This window comes from Pelobates fuscus, chromosome 12, assembly GCF_036172605.1.
Source record: "Pelobates fuscus isolate aPelFus1 chromosome 12, aPelFus1.pri, whole genome shotgun sequence".
NCBI lineage: Eukaryota > Metazoa > Chordata > Amphibia > Anura > Pelobatidae > Pelobates > Pelobates fuscus.
Window position 1 is genome coordinate 5,181,617 of NC_086328.1, and position 26,626 is coordinate 5,208,242.

The window sequence follows — 26,626 nt, forward strand, 5'->3', positions numbered from 1 at the left end:
AGTAACTGAGCTTAATGCATTCCACGTCCATGGCTGGGCAGTACGTCCGTGTCACGGACATATAGAGGGGTCACCCAGTTTATTGGAAAACGTTCTTCAAATCTTGGAATAAAGTGTGTACCACCCAATTGGAACCATTGACTTTCTCAGTTGAGACAATTGTGTATCTTTTTTTTCTGTTTTTTTTAGTTCCCATAATTAAACTTTCAGTGTGTTGTGTGTTTTTTAATTTTTTTTAATTTTTTTAAATTTTTTTTTTATAAATAAACTTGGGGTAATCCAAGCAACAGTCCCCGTGATCTTCTGTTCAGTTCTTCTATAACAGGTGTGCCCAAAAGGTAGTGCTCTCTTTCTCCCCCCCCCCCCCCCCCCCCCCGATGTAGAACTACAACTCCCATGATGCATTATAGAAGTTGTAGTTTTTGAAACCTCTGGGGATCTGTCTTTTTGGGCACCTCTGCTCTACAACATGAGGCAGTTAAATACATCTTTACAAATGACAGTCCCAGCCCCGATCTCTTTTTTCTTTCTTTCTTCCCATACTGACTGCGTTAATCTGCCTGTTGGTGTAGAGCTAGCCTGTTATGCAATGGGAACAGTTGTCTCTTTGTGTGTGGACAGTGGGCCATGATTTGTGCTTGGTTTGTCATTGTGAAAATGGAGTCTGTCCCGAGGCGTCTCTAGTTTGTTCTACGCTGCACACCTCTACCAAATCAAACTAGGCTGAGTCTGGTCCCCTGTAATAAGAGGCACACTGAAGCTGGGTGACCACACATAAAATTGGTTTAAATTCTTCTTTTTTAACCTCTGAAGGCATGCGCACTGCTGAGGCCTGGCTGGGAAGAAGATGCTGGAATCAGGAACACTTTTTGGCACATAGTGGGAGGATATTGCGCTTTGACTATAGATACAGGAGACATGCGTGGACATGCTGAATCTGCGTCCTTCCAGGTTTTCCAGCAAGCTAGCTATGTGCCAGGAATCCTGGGGAAAAGTCAAATGCAGACTACTTGGCCTTGATACTAATCTGTCAAGAGGGGGAACGCATTTATTGTTTTTTATTTAGGTTTGTAGAATGGCAAAAGCGAGAACCTATTATCTCTAGAAAACTATTTGCAAGGAGAGAACATGGAGTACCATAACTACTTTGGCTCACTGTACAGCGAGGCTTTGCGTGATCACGGCCTATCTTTAGCCTTTGTTCTATTGAGTCATTTTCTGTACAGATTTGGATGGTAATGATAGACTGAATCATTGGCTATCATTGCTGGACAAACCTGGCAATATGTAAAAATAAAACGTCTTGGGCAAAAGACAGAGGGGCAGGGATTTGGGTGCCTGATTTAATAAACGGTCTATTTACACCCCTGGCCTGACCGCCATTTAACAATGCAATATGCTGTAATAGTAATTGGTGTCTTTCTAACGGGTACAGAATGTCCTGTCTCTGATGGCCACTACGTTGTAATAATCGGTGAGTTGCATCCCTTAGATGTTGTGTATGTACACTGTGTACTCGGTACAGCTTTATACGTTTCAGGATGGACTACAGATTGTGTACAAACGGCTAAATATATGCTGAGTGTGATTGATTAGCTCCCTCCATGTAACCAGTAAGGGCTAATTTCCATGAAATATGCATGTTCTCTCCGTTACGTGGGTTCCTCTGTAATAGGGCCATGCTGGCAGATTGTGGCCCTTCTATCGATCTGTATGGTGTGACTAACACTGCTGGTAATATGGCCTCATTCTGCTGGCTGTGGCTTGTTGGGTTTGTTGGCTGTTCTGTTTAATTGACTTGTTTTGGGGGTTATTTCTGTTTATATTCGGCACATTACATGGGTGGCTTATTGTATGTTTGTAGCAGTCAGGCCGATCTGGCAGGCAGCCCTCGCAGGTGGTGTTGGGATCTCGTTCCCGTCCTTGGTTTGGCCTTGGCCCCGCCAACGAAGCATGGAGGTCCCCGGTAGATGCTGATTACTATAAAATCTGCCAAGAGGTCATCTCATGAATACTTCAATATAGTCCGTGAAGCACTCAACCCGTTATTAATATTTTAGGCAGGCCATTCACCTCCTACAGCTGGTGAGTTTCTCTGAGCCTAGCTGGGGCCTGCTGGGACTTACCTGTTACCGTTTCTAAGGGAGCTGGATCACTGAATCCCTTCCTGGTAACTGCCATGGTGTAGGAGTGCTGGTTGCTCGGAAGCAACAAGATTAAATATTGTCTTGTATTTGGAATGATATGTCCACCACGTACCTTCTTAATGTGTTTCATCCATGCAGGAGTGACTGAGAAATGGTTTACTGCGATTACTGCCAGGGACATTAAAAAAACTTGCTATATTAGGTGTGTGTGTGTCTGTGTGTCTGTGTGTGTCTGTCTGTCTCTAAAACGTGGAATACTGGAACCAGTCATACTTAAAGCTACACTCCTGGCAAACAGACAGCTCTTAAACATGATCAAAGGAGATCTGTCGCCAGTGAGTGGGTGCATTTTTATATATTAAAAAAAGTACACGTACTGTTTGATTTAACCCCTTCAAGGTGAACTATTGTCTAGGCTGTCATACATTGATCTGTGCCATCAAAGCCAGGCGTTTTCGCACCCTTTGAAAGCCATTTCATGAGGCGCAGTCCATAATAAAACCTAAATAAAGAAAAGAAAAGGTTATTCACTAAACTACAAATTTTTAAGACCTTTAAATCCAAATGGCAAAATGTATGTAAACCCAGCCAGACTGTGACCGAAGTTATGGAATAAGTTTAATGTTATTACCTAAGGTGTTAAATTATTAGTGCAAAAACCGCCCCAGCAGGGGCCCTCTTGGTCACCGCTCGGCTGTTTTTAGCCATTGTCTGAGACACTTCATCAGGCTTGTATGTAATCCAGAAATCCATGTAACTGATTAGTGTGTTACGTTCTTCGTGGTACTATGAAGGCGTCCTGTTTTTGCCTTGTTGTGAGTCTGACCTTGTAGGGGCTCTGTGTAGTGTACAGTTAACATGTCAGATATGTGATGTATGCAACAAGAGATTAATGTTATGGAACTCTGACTGTTCCAGTGAATAATGGCCACTTACAGGTGAGGGGAGGTACCGGTATGACTTATCTATAGATTTTGTTTTTTCCTGCAAGCAAAACTTCTGAAAATCCTTCCCCCGTGGAACTCCTTCCCTTTTAACAAACTAGGGATTTAGTCGCTAAACTCCCAACTGTAGATGATTAAAAATCTGTAACCATTTAGGCTAATATGGCTGGCTTGGGTCTTGTTGTTTTTATTACTCTGGGTTGAGACCGTTTTTGCTGATTCTATAGCTTTGTTTTATCTGTGGACTGACCTAATCATTAAAGGCTGTGATTCTAAACTAGTCAGCTCATGGGAAATATGGCCCTAGCTTATGTAAATATTAAGATTCTGTGTGGGTTTTTTTATGAACTTTCTCATAATATTTTGTCTTATTATAAAACGTTAAGTGTGTGTCTGTCCTAAAAAGAAACATATTACTAAATATTTCTAAGCCAGTGTAGTGGTTGTGGTGTATGTGAAACTATTGCTGTAGAAGTGTAAATTTTTACCCTGTCCTCTCCCTCACGCAAGCCTTCACCGCCTGTCAAAATGAAGATAAGTGAAGATAATCACTGGTCTGTGCCTTTGTCCATATCGTGTCTGCTGATTCGATGTAGCCCCCCCGTCCTGATACCATCAAAACGTCATCATATCTTTATGAAATCTTAACCCTTGGTGTGCTGCTGCTGGAGACAATACCGGCTTGTATTGCCTGTCTTTTTATAAATGTTGTCCTGCCCACTCCTGAGGCAGCTCCAATGTAAACTGTAAAATGGTCCCATTGTGAGCCATTAGCGGTGATCACGCCGTGGGTCATATGGGTCGCCCACAGATAAACAGTCAGCAGTTCTGCTCTGGAAATGGGATGGGGACTAAATGTTCCATTTAAAGCTGCAGTGCCCCGCGGGGAGTGAATCATGTTAATTTCACAAAGGGTTAATGGTCTTTAAAACCAGCACCACAATGAGAATTACAGAGACAAGATGTTTCCATGAGCTTTTTATAGACTGTTTACACACTTCAAAGCGAGCCCATGCATACGCCATGCCTGTGTTTAATGGGTACAAAATAAAATGGGTTTTCACAGCAAATCTGTGTCTTTGTAATGGGGGGGAGGGGAGGAAACAAATCTTCATAAGCTTCCTTAGTTCCTTAGAAGAGCTCAGTCACCAAGCGCATGCACAGAAATAATCGGCCTCATTAATTAAAAAAAAAAAAAAAATCGTGAATGAAACTGCACACATGATTACAGGAGCTGTGAGTTATATTACTGTAGACAAAGAGCTCTATCAATGGCTATTATTATTATTTATTTATTTATTTATTTTATTTATTTATAAAGCGCCAACAAGTTCTGTAGAGCTGTACAATGGGTGGGCAACAGACTCGTGAATGAAGCTCTCTGTACGGTATGGCAGTAAGCATCTAGTGTCAGAGGACCAGACCTGGCTGAACATTCAGCCACTTCCTGCAGTTTTCTGTGGGTGCTTATGAGTGAAACTATACTGTAACCTGACACCTGCCAGTATCTCTGCTATTCTACCCGGCTCCCGATCACATCAGCCTGGGAGCATAGCGTGAAGGGGCTTCTCCTGTTCTAACCTCTCTAGGGTGATTTGGGTTCTAGAATGTGCAACCTGACGTAAAAACACACACGGTTCCTTCATTGCAGTGACACAAATTGTTCAAATGTGTCTCATTCCTCTTGATGTTTCTGGTGAAAAACAAACCTTGAGATTCCCACCTGCCCTCCCTGCCTAGCAATGGGTGAAAACATAGAATGCCTACAGGCCTTGTAACTGTTCCAGGGCTGTGTGTATTCTATAGCTCTCTTTAGATTGCATTCTAAATAGAATATGTACCAGGTGTCCTGACTAACGCGTACCTCTCTGCTATAGGCTGTGGTATTAAATTACTGCTGAGCCGATACACCTGACTGCTTCGCTACCGTCTCTTTTACAGATTAACCTTCTCACTGCCAGAAGAACGTGACTACTACTGGGCTTTACCAGGCAAAGCCATTTGGGCAACATCTCCCAGCCCAACCTGTCTTAAATGTAGTAAACCGATCTGTGTCTTCGGGAGTTTCCTTTGTTTACCACTAATTGGGACAAAACCAAAATAGTTTTTAATCATTTTTTATTTTCTTTAATAGAGAATAAGCCCCATGCTGTTATATTTCAATCTGTGGCTGAGGAAGTGCAGTCGGTCATATGGCGAAGTTCCATAGAGCTAGTAGGGTGGTTATTAACCTAAAATAAAAGGTGTTAGCAGTGATCTAGATACTCACCCAGTTTCCACTCCTTCAAAATAATCATTAAAAACCCACTTTTTCATAAAAGTGTATCAATTAAATTGTTACTAGCTACCGACTGATTCCTCTCTTGCACCTGTCATTAGTCTAATACCATCCTTACCTTTTGTGTCACGTTACCCCACTCCCTCTAGCATGTAAACTCACTGAGCAGGCCCTCAATCCCTCTGTTACTGTGTCATTATACCACACTCCCTCTAACATGTAAACTCACTGAGCAGGCCCTCAATCCCTCTGTTACTGTGTCACTATACCCCACTCCCTCTAACATGTAAACTCCCTGAGCAGGCCCTCAATCCCTCTGTCACTGTGTCACTATACCCCACTCCCTCTAACATGTAAACTCACTGAGCAGGCCCTCAATCCCTCTGTTCCTGTGTCACTATACCCCACTCCCTCTAACATGTAAACTCCCTGAGCAGGCCCTCAATCCCTCTGTCACTGTGTCACTATACCCCACTCCCTCTAACATGTAAACTCACTGAGCAGGCCCTCAATCCCTCTGTTCCTGTGTCACTATACCCCACTCCCTCTAACATGTAAGCTCACGGAGCAGGTCCTCAACCCCTCTGTTCCTGTGTCACTATACCCCACTCCCTCTAGCATGTAAACTCACTGAGCAGGCCCTCAATCCCTCTGTTACTGTGTCACTATACCCCACTCCCTCTAACATGTAAGCTCACTGAGCAGGGCCCTCAATCCCTCTGTTACTGTGTCACTATACCCCACTCCGTCTAACATGTAAACTCACTGAGCAGGGCCCTCAATCCCTCTGTTACTGTGTCACTATACCCCACTCCGTCTAACATGTAAACTCACTGAGCAGGGCCCTCAATCCCTCTGTTACTGTGTCACTATACCCCACTCCCTCTGACATGTAAACTCACTGAGCAGGCCCTCAATCCCTCTGTTACAGTGTCACTATACCCCACTCCCTCTAACATGTAAATTCACTGAGCAGGACCTCAATCCCTCTGTTACTGTGTCACTATACCCCACTCCCTCTAACATGTAAGCTCATTGAGCAGGACCCTCAATCCCTCTGTTACTGTGTCACTATACCCCACTCCCTCTAACATGTAAGCTCATTGAGCAGGACCCTCAATCCCTCTGTTACTGTGTCACTATACCCCACTCCCTCTAGCATGTAAACTCACTGAGCAGGGCCTCAATCCCTCTGTTACTGTGTCACTATACCCCACTCCCTCTAACATGTAAACTCACTGAGCAGGCCCTCAATCCCTCTGTTACTGTGTCACTATACCCCACTCCCTCTAACATGTAAGCTCATTGAGCAGGACCCTCAATCCCTCTGTTACTGTGTCACTATACCCCACTCCCTCTGACATGTAAGCTCATTGAGCAGGACCCTCAATCCCTCTGTTACTGTGTCACTATACCCCACTCCCTCTAACATGTAAGCTCACTGAGCAGGGCCTCAATCCCTCTGTTACGGTGTCACTATACCCCACTCCCTCTAACATGTAAGCTCACTGGGCAGGGCCTCAATCCCTCTGTTACTGTGTCACTATACCCCACTCCCTCTGACATGTAAACTCACTGAGCAGGGCCCTCAATCCCTCTGTTACTGTGTCAATATACCCCACTCCCTCTAACATGTAAACTCACTGAGCAGGGCCCTCAATCCCTCTGTTCCTGTGTGTCCAACTTGTCTGGTTACAACTACATGTCTGTTAGTCCACCCATTGTAAAGTGCTGTGGAAGGTGTTGGCGCTGTGCTGACTGTGTGGACTGACATTTCTCAATCTGTGCTCCATTTATAGCTAAACTTCTTCAAACTGTATGTCTGGAGGGGAAATCACGACTGCTTAGAAGGAAGTCTCTTTTATTTACAGCTTTTTTTTTTTTTTATTTGAAAGTGTTTTATTTTTCTTTGCCATATCAATTGGTTGGCGCCTGCTCGCCAGGGTACAGAAAAGAAAAGTAGGAAATTGCAGGTACAGTGATTACATGTTAGGGTGTTGCACAAGCTTAACATCTAGATACCGTTTGTACAATTCACCATAAACATCTCCTGTGGTTGTCTGCTAGGGAACTCGGATGATATCCATTGTTGGCTATCCTATCCCAATCACCACGCTACCTACTATCTGTTGGCTGCGGTGTTTCCGACACCAATATGTGACCTGGCTATTACGATCATGTGTCCCTTTCCGCTGTTGGTTTTCCCTATCAGTGCTCAGTTTTGGGTTAGAACCTCCCGACGTTACCCCTCTGTGTCACCACCCGCCTCTTGCTATCTAAATTTTTCCCACCTCTCTCCGAGTTGGCTAGTGTGTTTCCGTGGAATGAGATGTTTGTTGGCCATGAGTTCGTATTTCCAGTTCAGGGAATTTTGCGCAATCAGATTCCCAAGTGTGGGTGTCACCTGGGATTTCCAGGCTCTGGCTATGAGTGTCACTGATGAAATTAGCAAGTGGAATAACAGTCGCTCTTCTATTTTGTCTAAGGACGTGGGTAAAATAAAAAGGACAAACTGCTCCACCTGCAAGGTCCATGCCCTTCTGAAACAGCCTCTGTATCATAGCTTGGACCCGTCCCAGAATGGTTGCAGGGCGCTGCATGACCACCATATGTGGGTCATAGACCCCCCCCCCCGTGTGTACCACATCTCCAGCATACATTAGGTGAGTCAGGGAATACCCGTGCTAGCCTCTCCAGGACTAGGTACCACCTGTATTGGAGTTTTCTGATGGTCTCCAGGTGTGTGGTGCACAGTGTATTGCCCTTGTCCATTGGTCCAGTGAGAGCGTGTGCCCTAGTTCCTTGTGCCATGCCTCTTGGTGTGTCACACTTTCTATTAGTTTGTTTTTGTGAAATGCGTTGTATATGCGTGAGTATTTTTGTGGGGGATTTGGGGGTTAGGCACATGTGTTCTATCTCTCGGTCCTGGGGGGTTGCTGCAGTCTGCGTGTGCGCCTCCGTAAGGAAGGATTTCAGTTGTAGGTACTGGAATATGGCTCTGGTTGGTAAGTGGTATCTTGTTTGGAGGGCCGTGAAGGCATCATCTCCCCTGACTGATACAAATGGTCAATTATGGTGCCACCTCCCTCCCTCCAGGGCGCAGGGTCAAAAGTCGGTATTCCGGCTGCCAGGAGAGATATTGGGGCGTTCCTGGGGATAGCCTCTGGGGTCCCCCCCTTTTCTTTGACCTCATCCCATATTTTCAGTGTTAGGGTCGTGGTCGGGAGGGGGTCCATGTGTGTGTAGGTGTTTGGGGAGCCAGAACAGGTTACGTAGTTTTAGTTTCCCGCCCAGTTGACTTCCAGACGGGTCCACTGTGGAGTGTCCCCGTCAGCCATGGCGACTTTGACTGCCATTAGTTGTGCCACTCTATAGTATGCGTGTAGGTTAGGTGCCCCCAGTTCTAACGGGCTGTTGAATGAGTGTCATTGCTACCCTGGGCCTCCTTTTTATTTATTTTTCCCCCCATATGAATCTTGCCAATAGGCTTTGCATGGACTTGAGGAAGGATGTCGAGTTACAGCTTTTTAAACCTACTTTTCAGCTTTTTTTTTTTTTTTTAAATCTCCTGTCTGAGAGTGGTTTAAATTTCTAGCCATTTTTTTGGTTTCCTGGTATTCCGTATTAATTGTGTGGTTTAAAGGAAGAAGGTGTAAAATAGTCTGAATCACCTGCTGGTGCAGGAAACGGCGATGTGAGTCTGGAAGTCTGTATACAGTTCTCTGGAAGAGGTGCATTGCTGGCAGAGTACATCCGTCCAGGAGATGTTGTATGTGGGAGGCTGAATTGGCAGCCTTTATTCTATCTCCTCCTGTGAAACCTTAGCATGATGCATTACGTGGCCTCTTCCCGAACTGCTACTGCACTTTCAGATCATTCCTGGCCCTGCTCCCACTTACATTGGGCACCGTGCCAATAACATCTGATACCGGGGTAGGTTATTAACGGTATGGGCATCACCGACTCATACCTCCCAAGGCTCCCTATTTAGGAGAGACCATTCCTATAACTCTGTCCCTCTTTTCTAGACTCTCCACATTGTTGGTGTGTCTGAATGTATAACAGAGCTCCACAGTAATAATACTCCCAGTAATGTGTCTGAGTGTATAACAGAGCTCCACAGTAATAATACTCCCAGTAATGTGTCTGAATGTATAACAGAGCCCCACAGCAATAATACTCCCAGTAATGTGTCTGAGGGTATAACAGAGCCCCACAGCAATAATACTCCCAGTAATGTGTCTGAGGGTATAACAGAGCCCCACAGCAATAATACTCCCAGTAATGTGTCTGAGTGTATAACAGAGCCCCACAGCAATAATACTCCCAGTAATGTGTCTGAATGTATAACAGAGCCCCACAGCAATAATACTCCCAGTAATGTGTCTGTGTATAACAGCTCCACAGCAATAATACTCCCAGTAATGTGTCTGTGTATAACAGCTCCACAGCAATAATACTCCCAGTAATGTGTCTGAGCGTATAACAGAGCTCCACAGCAATAATACTCCCAGTAATGTGTCTGTGTATAACAGAGCTCCACAGCAATAATACTCCCAGTAATGTGTCTGAGTGTATAACAGAGCTCCACAGCAATAATACTCCCAGTAATGTGTCTGTAAACTACAATAAATTTGTTTCTAACAAGAATAATGTAGGTTATTTATACAACAAAAAGTATAGATTCACCTGTGTGCAGATAGAAAACACACTTAGTGGGTATTTAGTGAGACAAACATACAAATTACCCTTAATTAACTGTATTGTAGATAAAGGATTCCTCTTTATATCCTCAAGGCAATAAAAACAAAGTACCAAAAAATGGCCATCTACAATACAAAAGTAATAGAGACGGACATAGCGCAATACTGTTGCAAAATGCGAATTATAGGTATAAATGGTTGCACTCACAGAACAAATTTGATTGAAGGCATATCAGATATAATGATGTATAGACTTCAGGACTTGTGCAACATCGATATCATGCATAGGAGGAAAAAGATAAATAATAGTGCACAGTATCCAAGTAAAAAATGACACACTTTATTAACAAATACACTTACAAGATAGAAGTGTCAAGTAGGCACATCAAGCTCAGATGAATAAAACGATTCCCAATATCAGGGTCCAGTGGAGCAGGAAAGCCAGATAGAAAATAAAATAAAATCCATAATAAATAAATAAAAAATACTCTAAGCACTGACGAAAAACAGCCCTATGCGTTTCGTTCAATAATGAACTTCCTCAGGGGCATCTGACACAATACTGTCCATATGCAATACATACATGCAATAAATATGGACAGTATTGTGTCAGATGCCCCTGAGGAAGTTCATTATTGAGGTTATTTATACAGCCTGATTTCTAAATTACATTTTAGTTGGAGAAGTTATTAAAATTAAAGTGTCCCTCTTTGTCCATTTGACCTGTTGGAAGGTATGCGATCCCCCGAACTTGGTGTTGTATTAGTGATGGTTGTTGGAGTATTTATGGTTTTGGGGACGTTTTTCCTGTCTAGGAGCAAGCGGTCTTCTCTGCAGGCCTGTCTAAACTGAGAATTTCCCCGGGAAATACGCACACATCCGAACAGAGTGCATTTCCCTATTCTGACTTTAAATATGTTATTCTGGTCGGGCAATGTTGTTATGGTACAGTGCATGGGGAGGGGGAGACCACAGATGACACAAACAGTTTGGCTTTCTGTAGTCTGGTGGTTGGAGGTCTGGAAAACTTTTTCAATATTCTGATTTCCTCTGTGGATCTTGGGTCACATGTGAGACCTGCGATTAGGGATCACTAGAAGTAGATAAATTGAGCACCACTGTATTGTCTGTGAACCTGCTGGCCAGGTTAATGCAAAACTCCTTCGTATCGTGGAGGGTTTTTAACGAAAGAACTTAATTGTAATATTTCCAAGCTGTCCTATTTTGACCAAAACCTGAAAAGGGTGGGTGTTATGTAAAGTGGAATTTTAGCTCATGCCACATACAGCACTTGCTTTCAGAGTGTAATGGTGTTGTGGAGACGGGCTCAGGCACTGAGGGTAGTGGCGTTGTGGAGACGGGCTCAGGCACTGAGGGTAGTGGCGTTGTGGAGACGGGCTCAGGCACTGAGGGTAGTGGCATTGTGGAGACGGGCTCAGGCACTGAGGGTAGTGGCGTTGTGGAGACGGGCTCAGGCACTGAGGGTAGTGGCGTTGTGGAGACGGGCTCAGGCACTGAGGGTAGTGGCGTTGTGGAGACGGGCTCAGGCACTGAGGGTAGTGGCGTTGTGGAGACGGGCTCAGGCACTGAGGGTAGTGGCGTTGTGGAGACGGGCTCAGGCACTGAGGGTAGTGGCGTTGTGGAGACGGGCTCAGGCACTGAGGGTAGTGGCGTTGTGGAGACGGGCTCAGGCACTGAGGGTAGTGGCGTTGTGGAGACGGGCTCAGGCACTGAGGGTAGTGGCGTTGTGGAGACGGGCTCAGGCACTGAGGGTAGTGGCGTTGTGGAGACGGGCTCAGGCACTGAGGGTAGTGGCGTTGTGGAGACTGGCTCAGGCACTGAGGGTAGTGGCGTTGTGGAGACTGGCTCAGGCACTGAGGGTGGTGGCGTTGTGGAGACGGGCTCAGGCACTGAGGGTGGTGGCGTTGTGGAGACGGGCTCAGGCACTGAGGGTGGAGATGGGTTCAGGCACTGAGGGTGGTGGCGTTGTGGAGACGGGCTCAGGCACTGAGGGTGGTGGCGTTGTGGAGACGGGCTCAGGCACTGAGGGTGGTGGCGTTGTGGAGACGGGCTCAGGCACTGAGGGTGGTGGCGTTGTGGAGACGGGCTCAGGCACTGAGGGTGGTGGCGTTGTGGAGACGGGCTCAGGCACTGAGGGTGGTGGCGTTGTGGAGACGGGCTCAGGCACTGAGGGTGGTGGCGTTGTGGAGACGGGCTCAGGCACTGAGGGTGGTGGCGTTGTGGAGACGGGCTCAGGCACTGAGGGTGGTGGCGTTGTGGAGACGGGCTCAGGCACTGAGGGTGGTGGAGACGGGCTCAGGCGCTGAGGGTGGTGGAGACGGGCTCAGGCGCTGAGGGTGGTGGAGACGGGCTCAGGCGCTGAGGGTGGTGGAGACGGGCTCAGGCGCTGAGGGTGGTGGAGACGGGCTCAGGCGCTGAGGGTGGTGGAGACGGGCTCAGGCGCTGAGGGTGGTGGAGACGGGCTCAGGCGCTGAGGGTGGTGGAGACGGGCTCAGGCGCTGAGGGTGGTGGAGACGGGCTCAGGCGCTGAGGGTGGTGGAGACGGGCTCAGGCGCTGAGGGTGGTGGAGACGGGCTCAGGCGCTGAGGGTGGTGGAGACGGGCTCAGGCGCTGAGGGTGGTGGAGACGGGCTCAGGCGCTGAGGGTGGTGGAGACGGGCTCAGGCGCTGAGGGTGGTGGAGACGGGCTCAGGCGCTGAGGGTGGATTCTAAATAAATACACTGTGCGCGCTTGGAGCAGTGTGTGACTGCTTTCTTACACTGGTACTGTTAATCCAAACGGCAAATCACCTCTGCCTGCCTGATCAAAAACATACCAGCGCTGTTACAAAAATTATTTTAGAGCCCTTTTATAGATCAAAATATGTTAAGAAAAGTGTGTGGTTAAATAAAAACCCCAAATATTTCCTATTGAGATATGTAGAAGATGCGCAGTAAAATGCCTGTAATGTTGGTGACACACTGTATATATTGTCCAGGTGACGCTGTTAATGTGACCTTTCTCTCCTGTCCAGTAAGTTTCACAGACTGCACGGTGTGGAAAAACGGTGTGTTTGACGTGGGAGATTCCAGGTTTCACGTACGGAATGACGGCACAGTCTTGGTGAAACGCCACGTCAAACTGCATGCCAAAGATGTGAAGTTTCTAATCAGCACCTGGGATGTCCTTGGAAAGAAATCTACTGCCACAGTCACTGTGGTGAGCAGGCGCAATGCCAAGGTGTGTATAGGAGGGGTGCCCTTACCTATAGTTGTTACACTGTAACTCCGATTTCACCGTGCGTTCTGTCTTCATATAGGATTCTCCACCGCCCCCAGTGTTAACCTTTCCAGAGAAACGTCGTGGACTTCAGAGAAGAAAGAGGGACTGGGTTATTCCTCCCATCAAAGTGTCGGAGAATGAGCGCGGTCCATTTCCTAAACGCCTGGTGCAGGTAGGCTCCCCTAGGGGTGCAGTAATTGAATATCTGGAAAAGGCCAAAGTTAGTCTGCGTCTGCTGCTAAGCATGAAGAACCTGTTAGATACTGACTTGTTTAGTCATTTTCTTGTATAACCTACGGTTTACCTTCCTTACTATAAGGAAATTGCTCAGTCCCTGACTTACTAGGACAGTCTACCACCAATCCGTCTGCTGTGTACCCCTTTATTGCAGCAGGTCTGTTATAGTTTAATGTGGATCCCTGCATCAATACAACTGAGTATTTCTGCTTTACACTCCCAGGTGTATTCACTGAATTCGGAACTTTCACAAAAATCTGGAAAACTGAGACAAAATAAAACACACTACCTGAGCAGCACGCTCACTGCAGCTCCCCACACCTCCTATAACCCACACTACCTGAGCAGCACTCACTGCAGCTCCCCACACCTCCTATAACCCACACTACCTGAGCAGCACGCTCACTGCAGCTCCCCACACCTCCTATAACTCACACTACCTGAGCAGCACACTCATTGCAGCTCCCCACACCTCCTATAACCCACACTACCTGAGCAGCACGCTCACTGCAGCTCCCCACACCTCCTATAACTCACACTACCTGAGCAGCACGCTCACTGCAGCTCCCCACACCTCCTATAACCCACACTACCTGAGCAGCACACTCACTGCAGCTCCCCACACCTCCTATAACACACACTACCTGAGCAGCACGCTCACTGCAGCTCCCCACACCTCCTATAACCCACACTACCTGAGCAGCACGCTCACTGCAGCTCCCCACACCTCCTATAACCCACACTACCTGAGCAGCACGCTCACTGCAGCTCCCCACACCTCCTATAACCCACACTACCTGAGCAGCACGCTCACTGCAGCTCCCCACACCTCCTATAACCCACACTACCTGAGCAGCACGCTCCCCACATCTCCTATAACCCACACTACCTGAGCAGCACACTCACTGCAGCTCCCCACATCTCCTATAACTCACACTACCTGAGCAGCACACTCACTGCAGCTCCCCACACCTCCTATAACACACACTATCTGAGCAGCACACTCGCTGCAGCTCCTCACACCTCCTATAACCCACACTATCTGAGCAGCACGCTCACTGCAGCTCCCACACCTCCTATAACCCACACTACCTGAGCAGCACGCTCACTGCAGCTCCCCACATCTCCTATAACTCACACTACCTGAGCAGCACGCTCACTGCAGCTCCCCACATCTCCTATAACTCACACTACCTGAGCAGCACACTCACTGCAGCTCCACACATCTCCTATAACTCACACTACCTGAGCAGCACACACACTATCTGAGCAGCACGCTCACTGCAGCTCCCAGACCTCCTATAACCCACACTACCTGAGCAGCACACTCATTGCAGCTTCCCACACCTCCTATAACCCACACTACCTGAGCAGCACACTCACTGCAGCTCCCCACACCTCCTATAACCCACACTACCTGAGCAGCACTCACTGCAGCTCCCCACACCTCCTATAACCCACACTACCTGAGCAGCACACTCACTGCAGCTCCACACACCTCCTATAACCCACACTACCTGAGCAGCTTGCTCACTGCAGCTCCACACACCTCCTATAACCCACACTACCTGAGCAACACACTCACTGCAGCTCCCCACACCTCCTATAACCTACACTACCTGAGCAGCACGCTCACTGCAGCTCTCCACACCTTCAATGATCAACACTACCTGAGCAGCACACTCACTGCAGCTCCATACACCTCCTATGATCAACACTACCTGAGCAGCACGCTCACTGCAGCTCCCCACACCTCCTATAACCCACACTACCTGAGCAGCACACGCACTGCAGCTTCCCACACCTTCTATAACCCACACTACCTGAGCAGCACACTCACTGCAGCTCCCTACACTATCTGAGCAACACACTCCCTGCAGCTCCCCACGCCACCTATCACTACCTAAGCTGACTTTATTTATTTTATTACCCCCAACAGATTAAATCCAACAAGGAACGGGAAACAAAAGTGTTTTACAGCATTACAGGTCAAGGAGCAGACTCCCATCCTGAAGGAGTATTCGGCATAGAGCGAGATACTGGTTGGATGATTGTTACCCGTCCTCTGGATCGCGAGGAGTACAGTAAATATGTTGTGAGTGTCACCGTTGACTGGGTGTTAATTTATTCAGAGATCTCGCTGACGGAGGACTAGATAGATCCTGCATACAATTTCCCCAGAGCATGGTCACCAAGCTTCCTCTGTTGGGTAACACAACACTCCAGTAAAATGTCTGAGGGCTCCTAGAAGCGGGGGTTGCGATAACTTGTGTGAAAGGCCAATTATCTTTAGCGGTAGAGACCTGAATATAGGTAGGTGCTACACGCTCGCTATCAAGCAGGCCGGCAAATGCTTAGAGAACACTAGCTCCTAATGTCTGCTAGATGCTATAACCTGTAGTAACGCAGTGTCTTCTTACAGCTACTGTCTCACGCAGTGTCTGCCAATGGCATGTCTGTGGAGGAACCTATGGACATCATTATTTCTGTGATTGACCAGAATGATAACCGCCCCAAGTTTACCCAGCCTGTGTTTAGAGGAGAAGTTAAGGAAGGTGTTCTGCCAGGTGAGAATCATGGTGGGTCTCTGTCTGATACTAGGGGCTGGAATACCTTTTTTAGAGGTGCAAGGAATTAGCTCCTGGATACAAATCTTGGGATGTTTGGAAACATTGGAGCTGTTAAACACTCAACGTGCATCCTTTCATACTACACTTTACTGTGGCTACAGTGTAAGCGTGTACCTTCTAGAGAAGTCCACAAGAACAGCCACCAAACTCTTCGTTTCCTTGCTTTAGGTACTCCTGTGATGAATGTATCTGCCACAGATGATGACGATGCTGAAGAAACCGATAATGCTGTTCTTGCTTATTCACTTTTGACCCAAGTGCCTGAGGAACCAGCAGCAGGACTATTTACCATCAACAGTGTGACTGGGCTGATCAGTGTGATTGGAGCTGGGCTGGACAGAGAGGTAAAGCCCTTAATGGTAACACATGTCACCTGTCTAAGGGCCACTGTCCGGTTAATGTCCTTTTTACTGCTATGCGCCACCAAACTCTTTAATAAAGGTGGAGAGGATTTAATATTCTGTATGAAAATGTAGCCTCCATAGAGTCCAATCTAGACCCGTTAACGGTACTGTTTGTTTCTCTGCAGAGAGTTCTGGAGTACACCCTGACGGTGCAAGCTGCAGACATGAATGGAACCGGGTTAACAACCACTGCAACAGTCATTATATCTATACTGGATGCCAATGATAACGCACCCGTGTTCGACCCCAAAACTGTAAGTAGTACCCCCCCAGTATTGTTTGTATATTCAGAATCTGCCTGTTTGTGTTGGTGAGAATAAAATGTGAAGCCAAATTATGAATGGCAATGGCTGGACGACTGGTGTTTTTTGTGTGTGCAAAAAGAAAAGGCCAGCTGTTAAGAATACTGCATCATGGGAGTTGCAGTCCAGTGGGGGTTCTAACTTCCTGGCCACCCCTGATGTACATTGTGCATTCTGATGCAGAGCGAATACAGTGCCCTTTCTTTGTTCCAGTACACTGTGACGGTTCCGGAGAATGAAGTTGGCTTTGAAGTTCAGAGGCTATCTGTTACAGACCTTGACCAGCATGGAACGCCGGCTTGGCTTGCTGTGTACAACATTAAAGGCCCCGATGCTGGATTGTTCTCGATTACTACAGACCCAGAAACAAATGATGGCATATTAATAACTGCTAAGGTAGGTCTCCCTTATTCAGCGTGTAAAGCTTTCATTACCCGGCTCTCGGATCTGCTCTGTGCTTCCCACTCTTAATACTATGCAGGAAACGTTCAATGCTCTGCGTTGTGCAAGAACAAGCCTAAAGCATCAACGTCTGCATCTTCTGACTCCCACCTGACTTGGTTTGCGTGTCTGACCTCCCTATGCACTGTGCATTAATCGTTTATCTAGTTTACTGTATTACACATTTAACCATGATCCAAATGGAATGGGTGGGCGTCACTTTCCCTAATATTGTGTGCTTGATCCTATGAACCTATCCTGGCATAATCGGGACATTAATCCGTAGATGTAGAACTTTGGTATGAAGATCTGAAAGCACAAACTGTTTCTAATTGAGTAAATGTGATGTCAGAGCAGATGAGATACGGCTCGTTCGTGCTGCACAAGGCGTCCATCAGTCTGACGGCAAAAAAAAATCCCACTGTATACGGCAATGGTGCTGTTCGTCCAATAAAGTTTACATATTCTGAAACTTGGTGTAAAAATATTATTGAATAAATGGCTCACGGGGTGAGTTTGCAAAACTTGGGACAAAAAAGCACAGTTTGGGATATCGCTGAACTGTGTTTTTTTAATTTTATTTATTTTTGAAATTTTATTTTTGTCCTTCATTTGCAGTTTAGATCACTGTTGTGTAAATAATCCAAAATGCTTTGCGCCATCTGTGTTGCAGGGTTGCGTTCCTGTTTTGCTCATGCTCTGTACATAAAAAAAAAAGAGATCTATATCTATCTCGTATCTCTCGTGCTATCTAAATTAGTCAAATCTTTCTGATCAAGAAAATACAACAATTCTTTGTACCGTGACATTAATGTGAATCACACAGTGGTATTAAACACACACATCACCCCTTTAAGGTATACCCCATATATTCCACAGCCTGGTCAGTTTGTACCCCCTCGCCTAGATTGTAGACAGTCTTGTCATTTCATAGAACTCTCTGAATAAAATGTGTGCTACACTGCTACTGTCATACGTCTTATCTCTTGTGGAAACACTGATCTGCTCTCTAAACAGTCGATGTACTCGCTATGGATCGTATGACACCAAAGTGCAGTGCTACTTACTAGCAATAAAACTGGCATGTCCTGCAATATGAGCCTATGTAATTGCAATGGATATGAGCTGTAATCAGTAGGATTTGTTTTTCTGCAGAAGGAATAACCTTGTCTTCCTTTCCACGTCCCTCAGGGTCTGGATTTTGAGCTGAAGAAGCAATATGTGCTGCAGATATCCGTGGAGAATGAAGTCCCCTTTACTGTCCTCCTGCCAACCTCCACCGCTACTGTGACTGTGAATATAGTGGATGTTAATGAAGCTCCCTACTTCGATCCCATCATTAACAGAGTATCTGTGCCTGAGGATCTGCCACTTGGACAGAAGGTTGCCTCCCTTTTGGCCCAGGACCCAGACAAGCAGCAGATCCAAAAACTAAGGTACAATCTGTCAGGGAGGGCCATGTCTTGCCCTATTCTGTAGTGACCGTAAAACCCAGGGACTGACGTTTGAGCATTAGTGTTAAGTGGTATATCAAACCTATAAAAAGTGCATTTTGCTATATTCGAGGATGTATATATTATATATATTTTTTTTTTACAGTTTCAGCATAGGCAATGACCCAGCTGGCTGGCTATCTGTCAATCCAAACACTGGCATTGTTACTGGAAACGGCAACCTTGATAGAGAATCCGGATATGTGAAGAATAACACCTACACCATTATTGTACTGGTGACGGATGATGGTAAGTCTTATTCATTTTTCTCTGGCTGCTACTGATCCAGGACCAGAATTCTTCCAAACGTTCTGGCCTGAGGGATCGAACACTCTTGGATTGGAAGTCGTACAAACCAAATAACTGACGTTTCTATGGTTTCATCCTAAGCCTGTTTGTTTTGCAGGAGTTCCGTCTGGAACTGGAACTGGAACGCTCATTATTCATGTCGAGGATGTAAACGATAATGGTCCTGTCCCCAGTCCTCGCACCTTTTCAATGTGTACTAGGGATCCAGAACCTCAGAGTCTGGTGATCACGGATGCGGACATACCACCGAACACCTTTCCCTTCTCTGTGGAGCTTCTCTATGGCTCAGAGTCCATGTGGGTGGCCGAAGCCATCGATGAAGGTAACATTCCACAAACAAATGGGTTTGGTTTCTCCCTGGGCTATATCTGGGTGAGAGACTATAGCAAAAACAAAATTTAGGAGCAGCTTAATGTCACAGCCTCATTAATTATATTCTATTTCTACCTTGAAAGCTGTAACACAGAGAGGACAATCCTCTGCAACGTGTTCTCCGCAGTTCCAGCATAGCAAAGCAGGCGCTCTCTGTGGATATAAGCCCACCTTTAAAAGTCACACGGTATCTGCTCTGGAGCGGTGTTTACAGGAGCGCTCGCACACACTGCAGTGCTTGATATAATGTGACTGAGATAGTGAGAACACTGTAGTCGTCATTCAGAGATCCGTCCAATTGCAAGAGACCTTTTAGACCCCATAGGTTTTGCTAGAATACATTTTTATGTGAGTTAATGGACTTTCCAAAAGTTAGTTTGTTAATTTTTCTGTTTGTTTAAAACACTTTGCTTGGCTACCTCTGTGGACCAGCCTGTATGATGAATATATCTGTGGGACTTTAACATGGCTGTACATGGTAATCTTTACTGAGTCTAGTTAATTGAGTTGGAATGTGATGCAAAGGGCGAGGAAGCACTCGCTGCTTTTATAAAGGTTTAGTGAATTGACCCAGAGGTTACCCAAAAGTAAAGAAGTGAGTGCAGCTTAGCACTTCTGCCAGGTTAAAAAAACCAAAAAACATCCCACCTGTGTGACTGGTAAGAGAAGTATTAAGCTTCATCTCAGGATAGTTCTATTCCATAAAAATTCAGTGTAAGAATAAAACCAAAAGTGTACAGCGTTTTAAGAATTACATTTTTTTTTTCTTGTGTGTGTGTGGATACAGGCACGAAGACTGTAAACTTGTACTCTGTGTTGGTAATACTACTATCTATTTAATAGCTGCCCCACCTAGCCTGCTGTAAATCATGCTTCTTTTATCTCATTCAGGAAAAAACGTGATTCTGAAACCTGCTGAGGACATCAAACATGGAGAATACAACATCTACGTAAGGCTTTCTGATGCCAAGAACCGGCAGCAGCTCACGGTAGTAAATGCCACAGTATGTGACTGCAAGGGCAGCATGGTTCACTGTGCTGCTTACGACGTGGCTGGATTTGACCTTCCCATCATATTGATCATCCTTGGCTCCATCCTGGCACTGCTAAGTGAGTAGCACGCTTTGACTTCGTTATTCTACTCTTCAATCCATTTAATATCCTCGACCCACACTCCGTCTTATTTGGATTTAATAGGAATGTACTAGCTTTATGCCAAGACTTGGACATGGAGTTTAGTTATACTCCGATACATTCACAATTATTAATTTCTTTGAAATGGGGGGAGGGGGGGACGGGGGCGGTTGAAGATCAATTTTAATTATATTTAGTGTATGTAAGGAACATGATAGTGGGAACACACGGAAAACCGAATTATAGAAGGAAGGGCAGGAGGACTGGAACTGGCAATAAATGAGTACAGGAGCTCCTATAAAATTTGGTCCAGGACTGAACCAGTGTGAAGCCCCAGAGCTGCTGAATTTTAGCTTCTAGAGCAGAGCTAGGCAAACTCGGGCACCCCAGATCTTGTGCATTAAATCGCACCTGATGCTTTGTCAGCATTATGAGAGATGTAGTCCACAACATCTGGAGTGCCAAAAGCTGCCTACCACTCTTCTAGACGGCTGGCTTTTTGCAGCCCACAAGTCTTGTTCCATACTAGTTATAGAATTGGTGACGGCTGTAGGGTGGTGTGCCATTGAGACAAGTCTTGATGTCTTTGTTGCAGTCCTTGTATTGCTACTCCTGCTGTTCTTGAAGAGGAGGAAGATCGTGAAGGAGCCCTTACTGCTGCCGGAGGACGATACACGGGACAATATCTTGAATTACAGCGAGGAGGCTGGTGAAGAGGACCAGGTGAGGGCATCTGTTGGCTTTTCAGGAAGGGTGCATGTTGTGTGGTGACGTGCTGCTGGCTAGTGATGTCTTGCTTGTTCTAATGGGATTTCCTTTCTGCTAGGACTACGACTTGGCACAGCTGCACAGAGGACTGGATGCCCGCCCCGATGTCATGAGGAATGATGTGGTCCCTACGTTAATGCCTGCTCCCCAGTATAGGGCTCGACCTTCAGATCCTCAGGAAATTGGAAACTTTATCAATGAAGTAGGTTTTGATATTCTAAAGTACTCTTGGCGTGACGTATGGGTTTTCCATGTAAGATTTCAACATTGCATTCAGAAATTGTACAAACGGAACCATGCTTTAGTTTAAATAGAGAAAACAAATGAACTTCTATCAGAGGGTGTGAATGGAGAGGTCCAGAGGGTGGCGCTATTGCTATCAGTAACTCTCAAACTGTTAAAAGCACAGAGTTTATGGATGAGGATAGATATCTAAAAAGGTAAAAGTACGCATTCTATGCAGCACTGTGAAATATTATAGAATCCAAAGCAGAGCTGCCACAATGTAGATATAAATATAGTTTGTGCCGGGCCACTGCCGGCATTTAATCCTTGTTCTAATGCAGTTTATTAAATGAAATGTATTGATATTGCTGCTTGTTTAGTGATGGAATAGTGACTAACAAACCTGAACTTTATTGCTGTTTATTGTCCCAATTAGTTTCTTATTGCATTTCCTGTACTGGACACGATATAACCTGCATCAGGGTATTTGCGTTTTTTTGGTGTGTTTTTTTTTTTATAATTTCCCTCTGCAGTAATACTGATTCTGATACTTTGGCCACTTTATTACGCACAAACAAACCGCTTTAACTCGTGTTAGGAATGTAATTATTCTCTGTAACCGAAGGAAGAGTGTTACACTGCTAAACCTCACTTAGTGCGCTCTCTGCTCTGAGAGCATCGTGCTGGGTTTAGTACATCCCATAGCAAGCCTCTAAGCAGGTCTAGTCATCTTCATGTCCTCTCACAGGAAATGGACTTACTGGAAACTGGCTAATGGCTTCTCTGCTTCATGAAGTCAGAAATTACATCCTTAAAAGCTGACCGTACACTCCAGCCTAATGCCCCCGTCTTTGTAAAGTGCAGTGTGGCTGTTATTTTTATCCTCTGTTTACCATTTGTTAATGGGTTGGGAGATATCCGACTATACAATACTGCCATATAGTGCTGGCTTTCTAGAGCAGAGCTTGCTGTACATTCTGATTCCAGGCCAATGTCCCTACTCGTATTTATAGGGCCAGTCATTGTAGGAAGTAGGGTTTTTCAGATTTCGGCTGCAGTATTGGTTGATGTAGGAGAGGAATGTCTCTGAATAAAGTGGTTAGGGCTAAACTAATATTTACAGTTCTATATTTCCATCTGGCCTGGTCTTATAGATTTCGTGCTCCCTTTGTCCACCTACGCGTAAACCTGGAGCAGATTCAAATTGTTGTAAAAGGAAAGCTAGCTGGCATGTTAACGAGTATATAGATTGGCCTAAAATGTGCCGGAAAATAATGATTTCTGAGAAACCTTACATTTAAGGAGAGTTTTGTTTAGTAAGAACTACATTTGGACCTCTAGCCTTGTAGAGAAACGACCATTCCCATCAATTCTAGGTTTTGGTGAGTGGCATTACTGTGGAGCATTTTCAGTTTCTTGTCTTGAGGACAAGACTTCTTCTTGGTTCACATAAGTAATTCCTGTAAACCATTCAAGAGTCTCAAATTCAGTTTTTTGTTTTTTTGTTTTTTTGTTTTTTTTCTCTCCAGAACCTCCATGCAGCAGATAATGACCCCACTGCTCCACCCTATGACTCCCTGCTGGTGTTTGACTATGAAGGCAGCGGCTCTGAGGCTGCATCGCTCAGCTCCCTGAATTCCTCCAGCTCAGACGGAGACCACGATTACAACTGTCTCACTGACTGGGGACCTCGTTTCAAGAAGCTTGCAGACATGTATGGTGATGACGATGATGATGATGATTACTAGGTTATTGGGGTTTTTCTTCCACACCTTCAGTCCATGACCTGTCATTTTAAGGGGGTTTTGGGCACTATTAAAATTCTCTGGCCAATTTGCATTCTGGTGGGGCCTACAGGAGACATTTTATATGGACTTCTATAAAGTCTTCTGCTGAAGAATCCTGTAAATGGTTTTTCCATCACTATGACGTATCTAGTAGGGAGTTCCGTGAAATGCCTCCCCATCGTCGTCTCTGGATAATGCCTTAAATGCTGCCTTGGCTACACCTCAACCTTGTTCTTAGGAGTTGCTCCAAATACCAGGACAATCGTCTGCTGCTAACCACATGGCCTTTTCAACTGTTACGCTACTGGTTTTCTTTTTAAAGGTTTATATATTTTTTAATTTCCTTGCTCTGTACAACAAAGTGGTTTCTGGGACACAGCCCTTTAAATGCCCTATGGGTACCTGTGGAGAGATTTGAAATTACAGAACACATGTAGATTTAGTATGGATCCTTCAGGTCAGTCATTCAACATGCTGGAGAGATGTTGACATTAAGACGTTCTCTGCAGTAAAGTGACAGATTGATTCAGGCCAGGGTCTGTGGGTGACATGTTAAAGTAGCAAATACCATATTTTATTTTCCAAATTCAATGCGTCTACAATCTGACTACTATTTGTTTTCCTTTTTGTGTACAAGATGTGCTATTTATAGAAAATTTATTTGTAAAATTTTATTTCATTTTGTACTTTAACTTTCACACAAAAAAGGCAATTGTAAATTAGTCAAATACACAGTTTATTAGAGGTTCTTCTGTTTGCTTGTTTTTCCCACTGTAACCCAAACATGCACCGTTTGTCTTTGTTATATACAAGGCTAGATCTGAATAAAATATACTTTTTTGTATTTTAAATATTTAGAAGTTTAAAACCTAATGTATCTTGCTACAGCAGAATGTATTTTTAAATTAAACCCAAATCTCTTCCTCTCTGGGTGTTTGAGTGTCCGTGTGCTTGCGAACAAGATTTGTATCTTGGCTCATTTAACTGCTGAGTAAGGACACACAAAGCGGTACCATTGATTTGGCTTCTAGGACTGCCAGGGCCCTATTATGGCATAATATAGCAATTCTGTCCTCTAGGGCAATGGGGAGCCTTCTGGCACTGGGAAGGTTTAACCAATTTTGTGATGATCTATTTAATGGGTCAGTGTTACTGGTTAGCCGGATTCTACTCCGTGTCTTGGTAGGCAGTGTTTATAGCGGTAAAACATCGGCCCCAGAATGAATTGAAAGTTCTGTATTCAAACTGCAGATGCCAATATTCCGTATGAAAGTTGTTTTGCTCTCGTCATACTTTGTCACGGCACATAAATGTTTGTTGGTATCTTGTCTGTAATACGAACCTGCAAGTCTGACCCCTGAAGAGGTCTTATTGTCTTTGAGCTGGTGTCGAGCTACGGATGCTGCGTTGAGCTGTTGGGAGTTGCTGTTGTGTAAACAGGCTTTGGTGAAAAGTCTTCAACAGATATGTAAAGTATCTGGACATTTCTTGCCCCCATTGTGCCCTCTGCCTGCAGGGTTTTAACACTTTCCTTTCTGTGTGTGTGATAAAACAATCTGCAGGAAATCCCATACTGTGTGTCTGTGGAGAGCAAATCTTTATCTGCAACCTCCCACTGCTAAATGGTCCATGCGTTTGAGACCTCAATGGCTTTCGATGTAAATGTTTTCACACAATTCTCTCTATTGTGTTGGGAATTTCTGCTTCACTTGTAAACCTTGTGAAAGGTAAAAATGCAGCCTGTAGGTGGAGCATGGGTCGGACCAGTACATCTACCTTTTTAAAGCTGAATGACTGGCGTCCTTGCCAGACGGTGGTGCTGTAGCCCAGTTCTTGCCTCTACCTGTATTATTTGGTATCAGATTTTCACCTTGTTGATCCAGAATAGATTCCTTGTACTCCAGCTCCATATTGTTAGGGGTGCAGTGGGACTGCCCCTCTGTTTTAAGATGTGACCTGTTGATTATGTTTTTAGTGAATAGCTGAGCTTGCGCCACATGTGGGTAAAAATCTGCCTGCAAACAACCTTGTTGGGGGTTCCCAGACTGTCAACCATTCTTCATGTCCTCTGTGTTTTTAAAACCTGTTCCGTTGGCTGTCGTATATTTGCTAGATTTGTGTACAATTTTTTTTTTTATAGAGAATTTGAGAGTAGAAGTGTAAATAATAGAAAGCGACATGCAGGTCCCAAAAGAGTCAGGATGAAAACGCTTTTAATAAGAAATAAAATACTTTTCAAATGAAAATCAAGAGACCTTCATCTGATAAAACCACAAGGGAGTAGTGACCAATCCTGCACGCAAACACCCATCTGAGCGGGGAAGGCTCGAATCATATCTAGCAATCGTCAATTGTGGTACACCTCATGAAATCACGAGAGGCTCCCACCTCAGCCATTGCCAGTGAGGGAATCTGTGGAAGGACTTGACCCTCGGAGGGAAACTATGTGAAGACTATAAAAATTACTGATGGTTTATGGTCCTTGAGAAAATTCCGTGGGATGAGTCACAATATTCCTGGAGTCTTATGAGTGATATTTTACCAGTGCCCCTCCATTCAGATCCAGCCAGGGATCTGTCTCTTTCAAAGGGGACTGTGCGTTCCCAGGACTTCTAATATTCAGTTTTTCTCTGAATCTAACACCTGTATTTGTGAGGTGTGAAATATATATATATATTTTTATTTTTTTAAAACCAGCAACTGGGCACCTCTATCTTAGCTCCCTGTCAATCATTGTTATAAGCTCCGCCCATTACACCTGGCAGTCAGTATAGAGAGAGCCACCTCCATCTTAGCTCCCTGTCAATCATTGTTATAAGCTCCGCCCTCTACACCTGGCAGTCAGTATAGAGAGAGCCACCTCCATCTTAGCTCCCTGTCAATCATTGTTATAAGCTCCGCCCATTACACCTGGCAGTCAGTATAGCGAGAGCCACCTCCATCTTAGCTCCCTGTCAATCATTGTTATAAGCTCTGCCCTTTACACCTGGCAGTCAGTATAGAGAGAGCCACCTCCATCTTAGCTCCCTGTCAATCATTGTTATAAGCTCCGCCCTTTACATCTGGCAGTCAGAATAGAGAGAGAGCCACCTCCATCTTAGCTCCCTGTCAGTCATTGTTATAAGCTCCGCCCTTTACACCTGGCAGTCAGTATAGAGAGAGCCACCTCC

At 45.3% G+C, this 26,626-nt stretch overlaps 1 protein-coding gene across 2 annotated transcripts in view; it reads left to right on the top strand.

Moving 5' to 3' along the window:
* Positions 1-23,548, top strand: part of LOC134579106 (blastomere cadherin-like) — a 31,521-nt gene extending 7,973 nt beyond the window's left edge. The window contains exons 3-17 of one of the 2 annotated variants that reach the window (XM_063438273.1): positions 13,107-13,312; positions 13,392-13,526; positions 15,531-15,686; positions 16,014-16,158; positions 16,390-16,565; positions 16,751-16,879; positions 17,141-17,323; positions 18,560-18,804; positions 18,968-19,110; positions 19,268-19,492; positions 20,434-20,652; positions 21,272-21,399; positions 21,503-21,646; positions 23,199-23,417; positions 23,469-23,531. In XM_063438273.1, the coding sequence (XP_063294343.1) occupies positions 13,107-13,312; positions 13,392-13,526; positions 15,531-15,686; positions 16,014-16,158; positions 16,390-16,565; positions 16,751-16,879; positions 17,141-17,323; positions 18,560-18,804; positions 18,968-19,110; positions 19,268-19,492; positions 20,434-20,652; positions 21,272-21,399; positions 21,503-21,646; positions 23,199-23,417 (2,453 nt within the window). In that variant the 3' untranslated portion in view covers positions 23,469-23,531. Of the gene's footprint in view, positions 1-13,106; positions 13,313-13,391; positions 13,527-15,530; positions 15,687-16,013; positions 16,159-16,389; positions 16,566-16,750; positions 16,880-17,140; positions 17,324-18,559; positions 18,805-18,967; positions 19,111-19,267; positions 19,493-20,433; positions 20,653-21,271; positions 21,400-21,502; positions 21,647-23,198 lie in introns of both variants that reach the window. The other variant, XM_063438272.1, reaches the window with a different exon arrangement.
* The last annotated feature ends 3,078 nt before the right edge of the window (positions 23,549-26,626 follow it).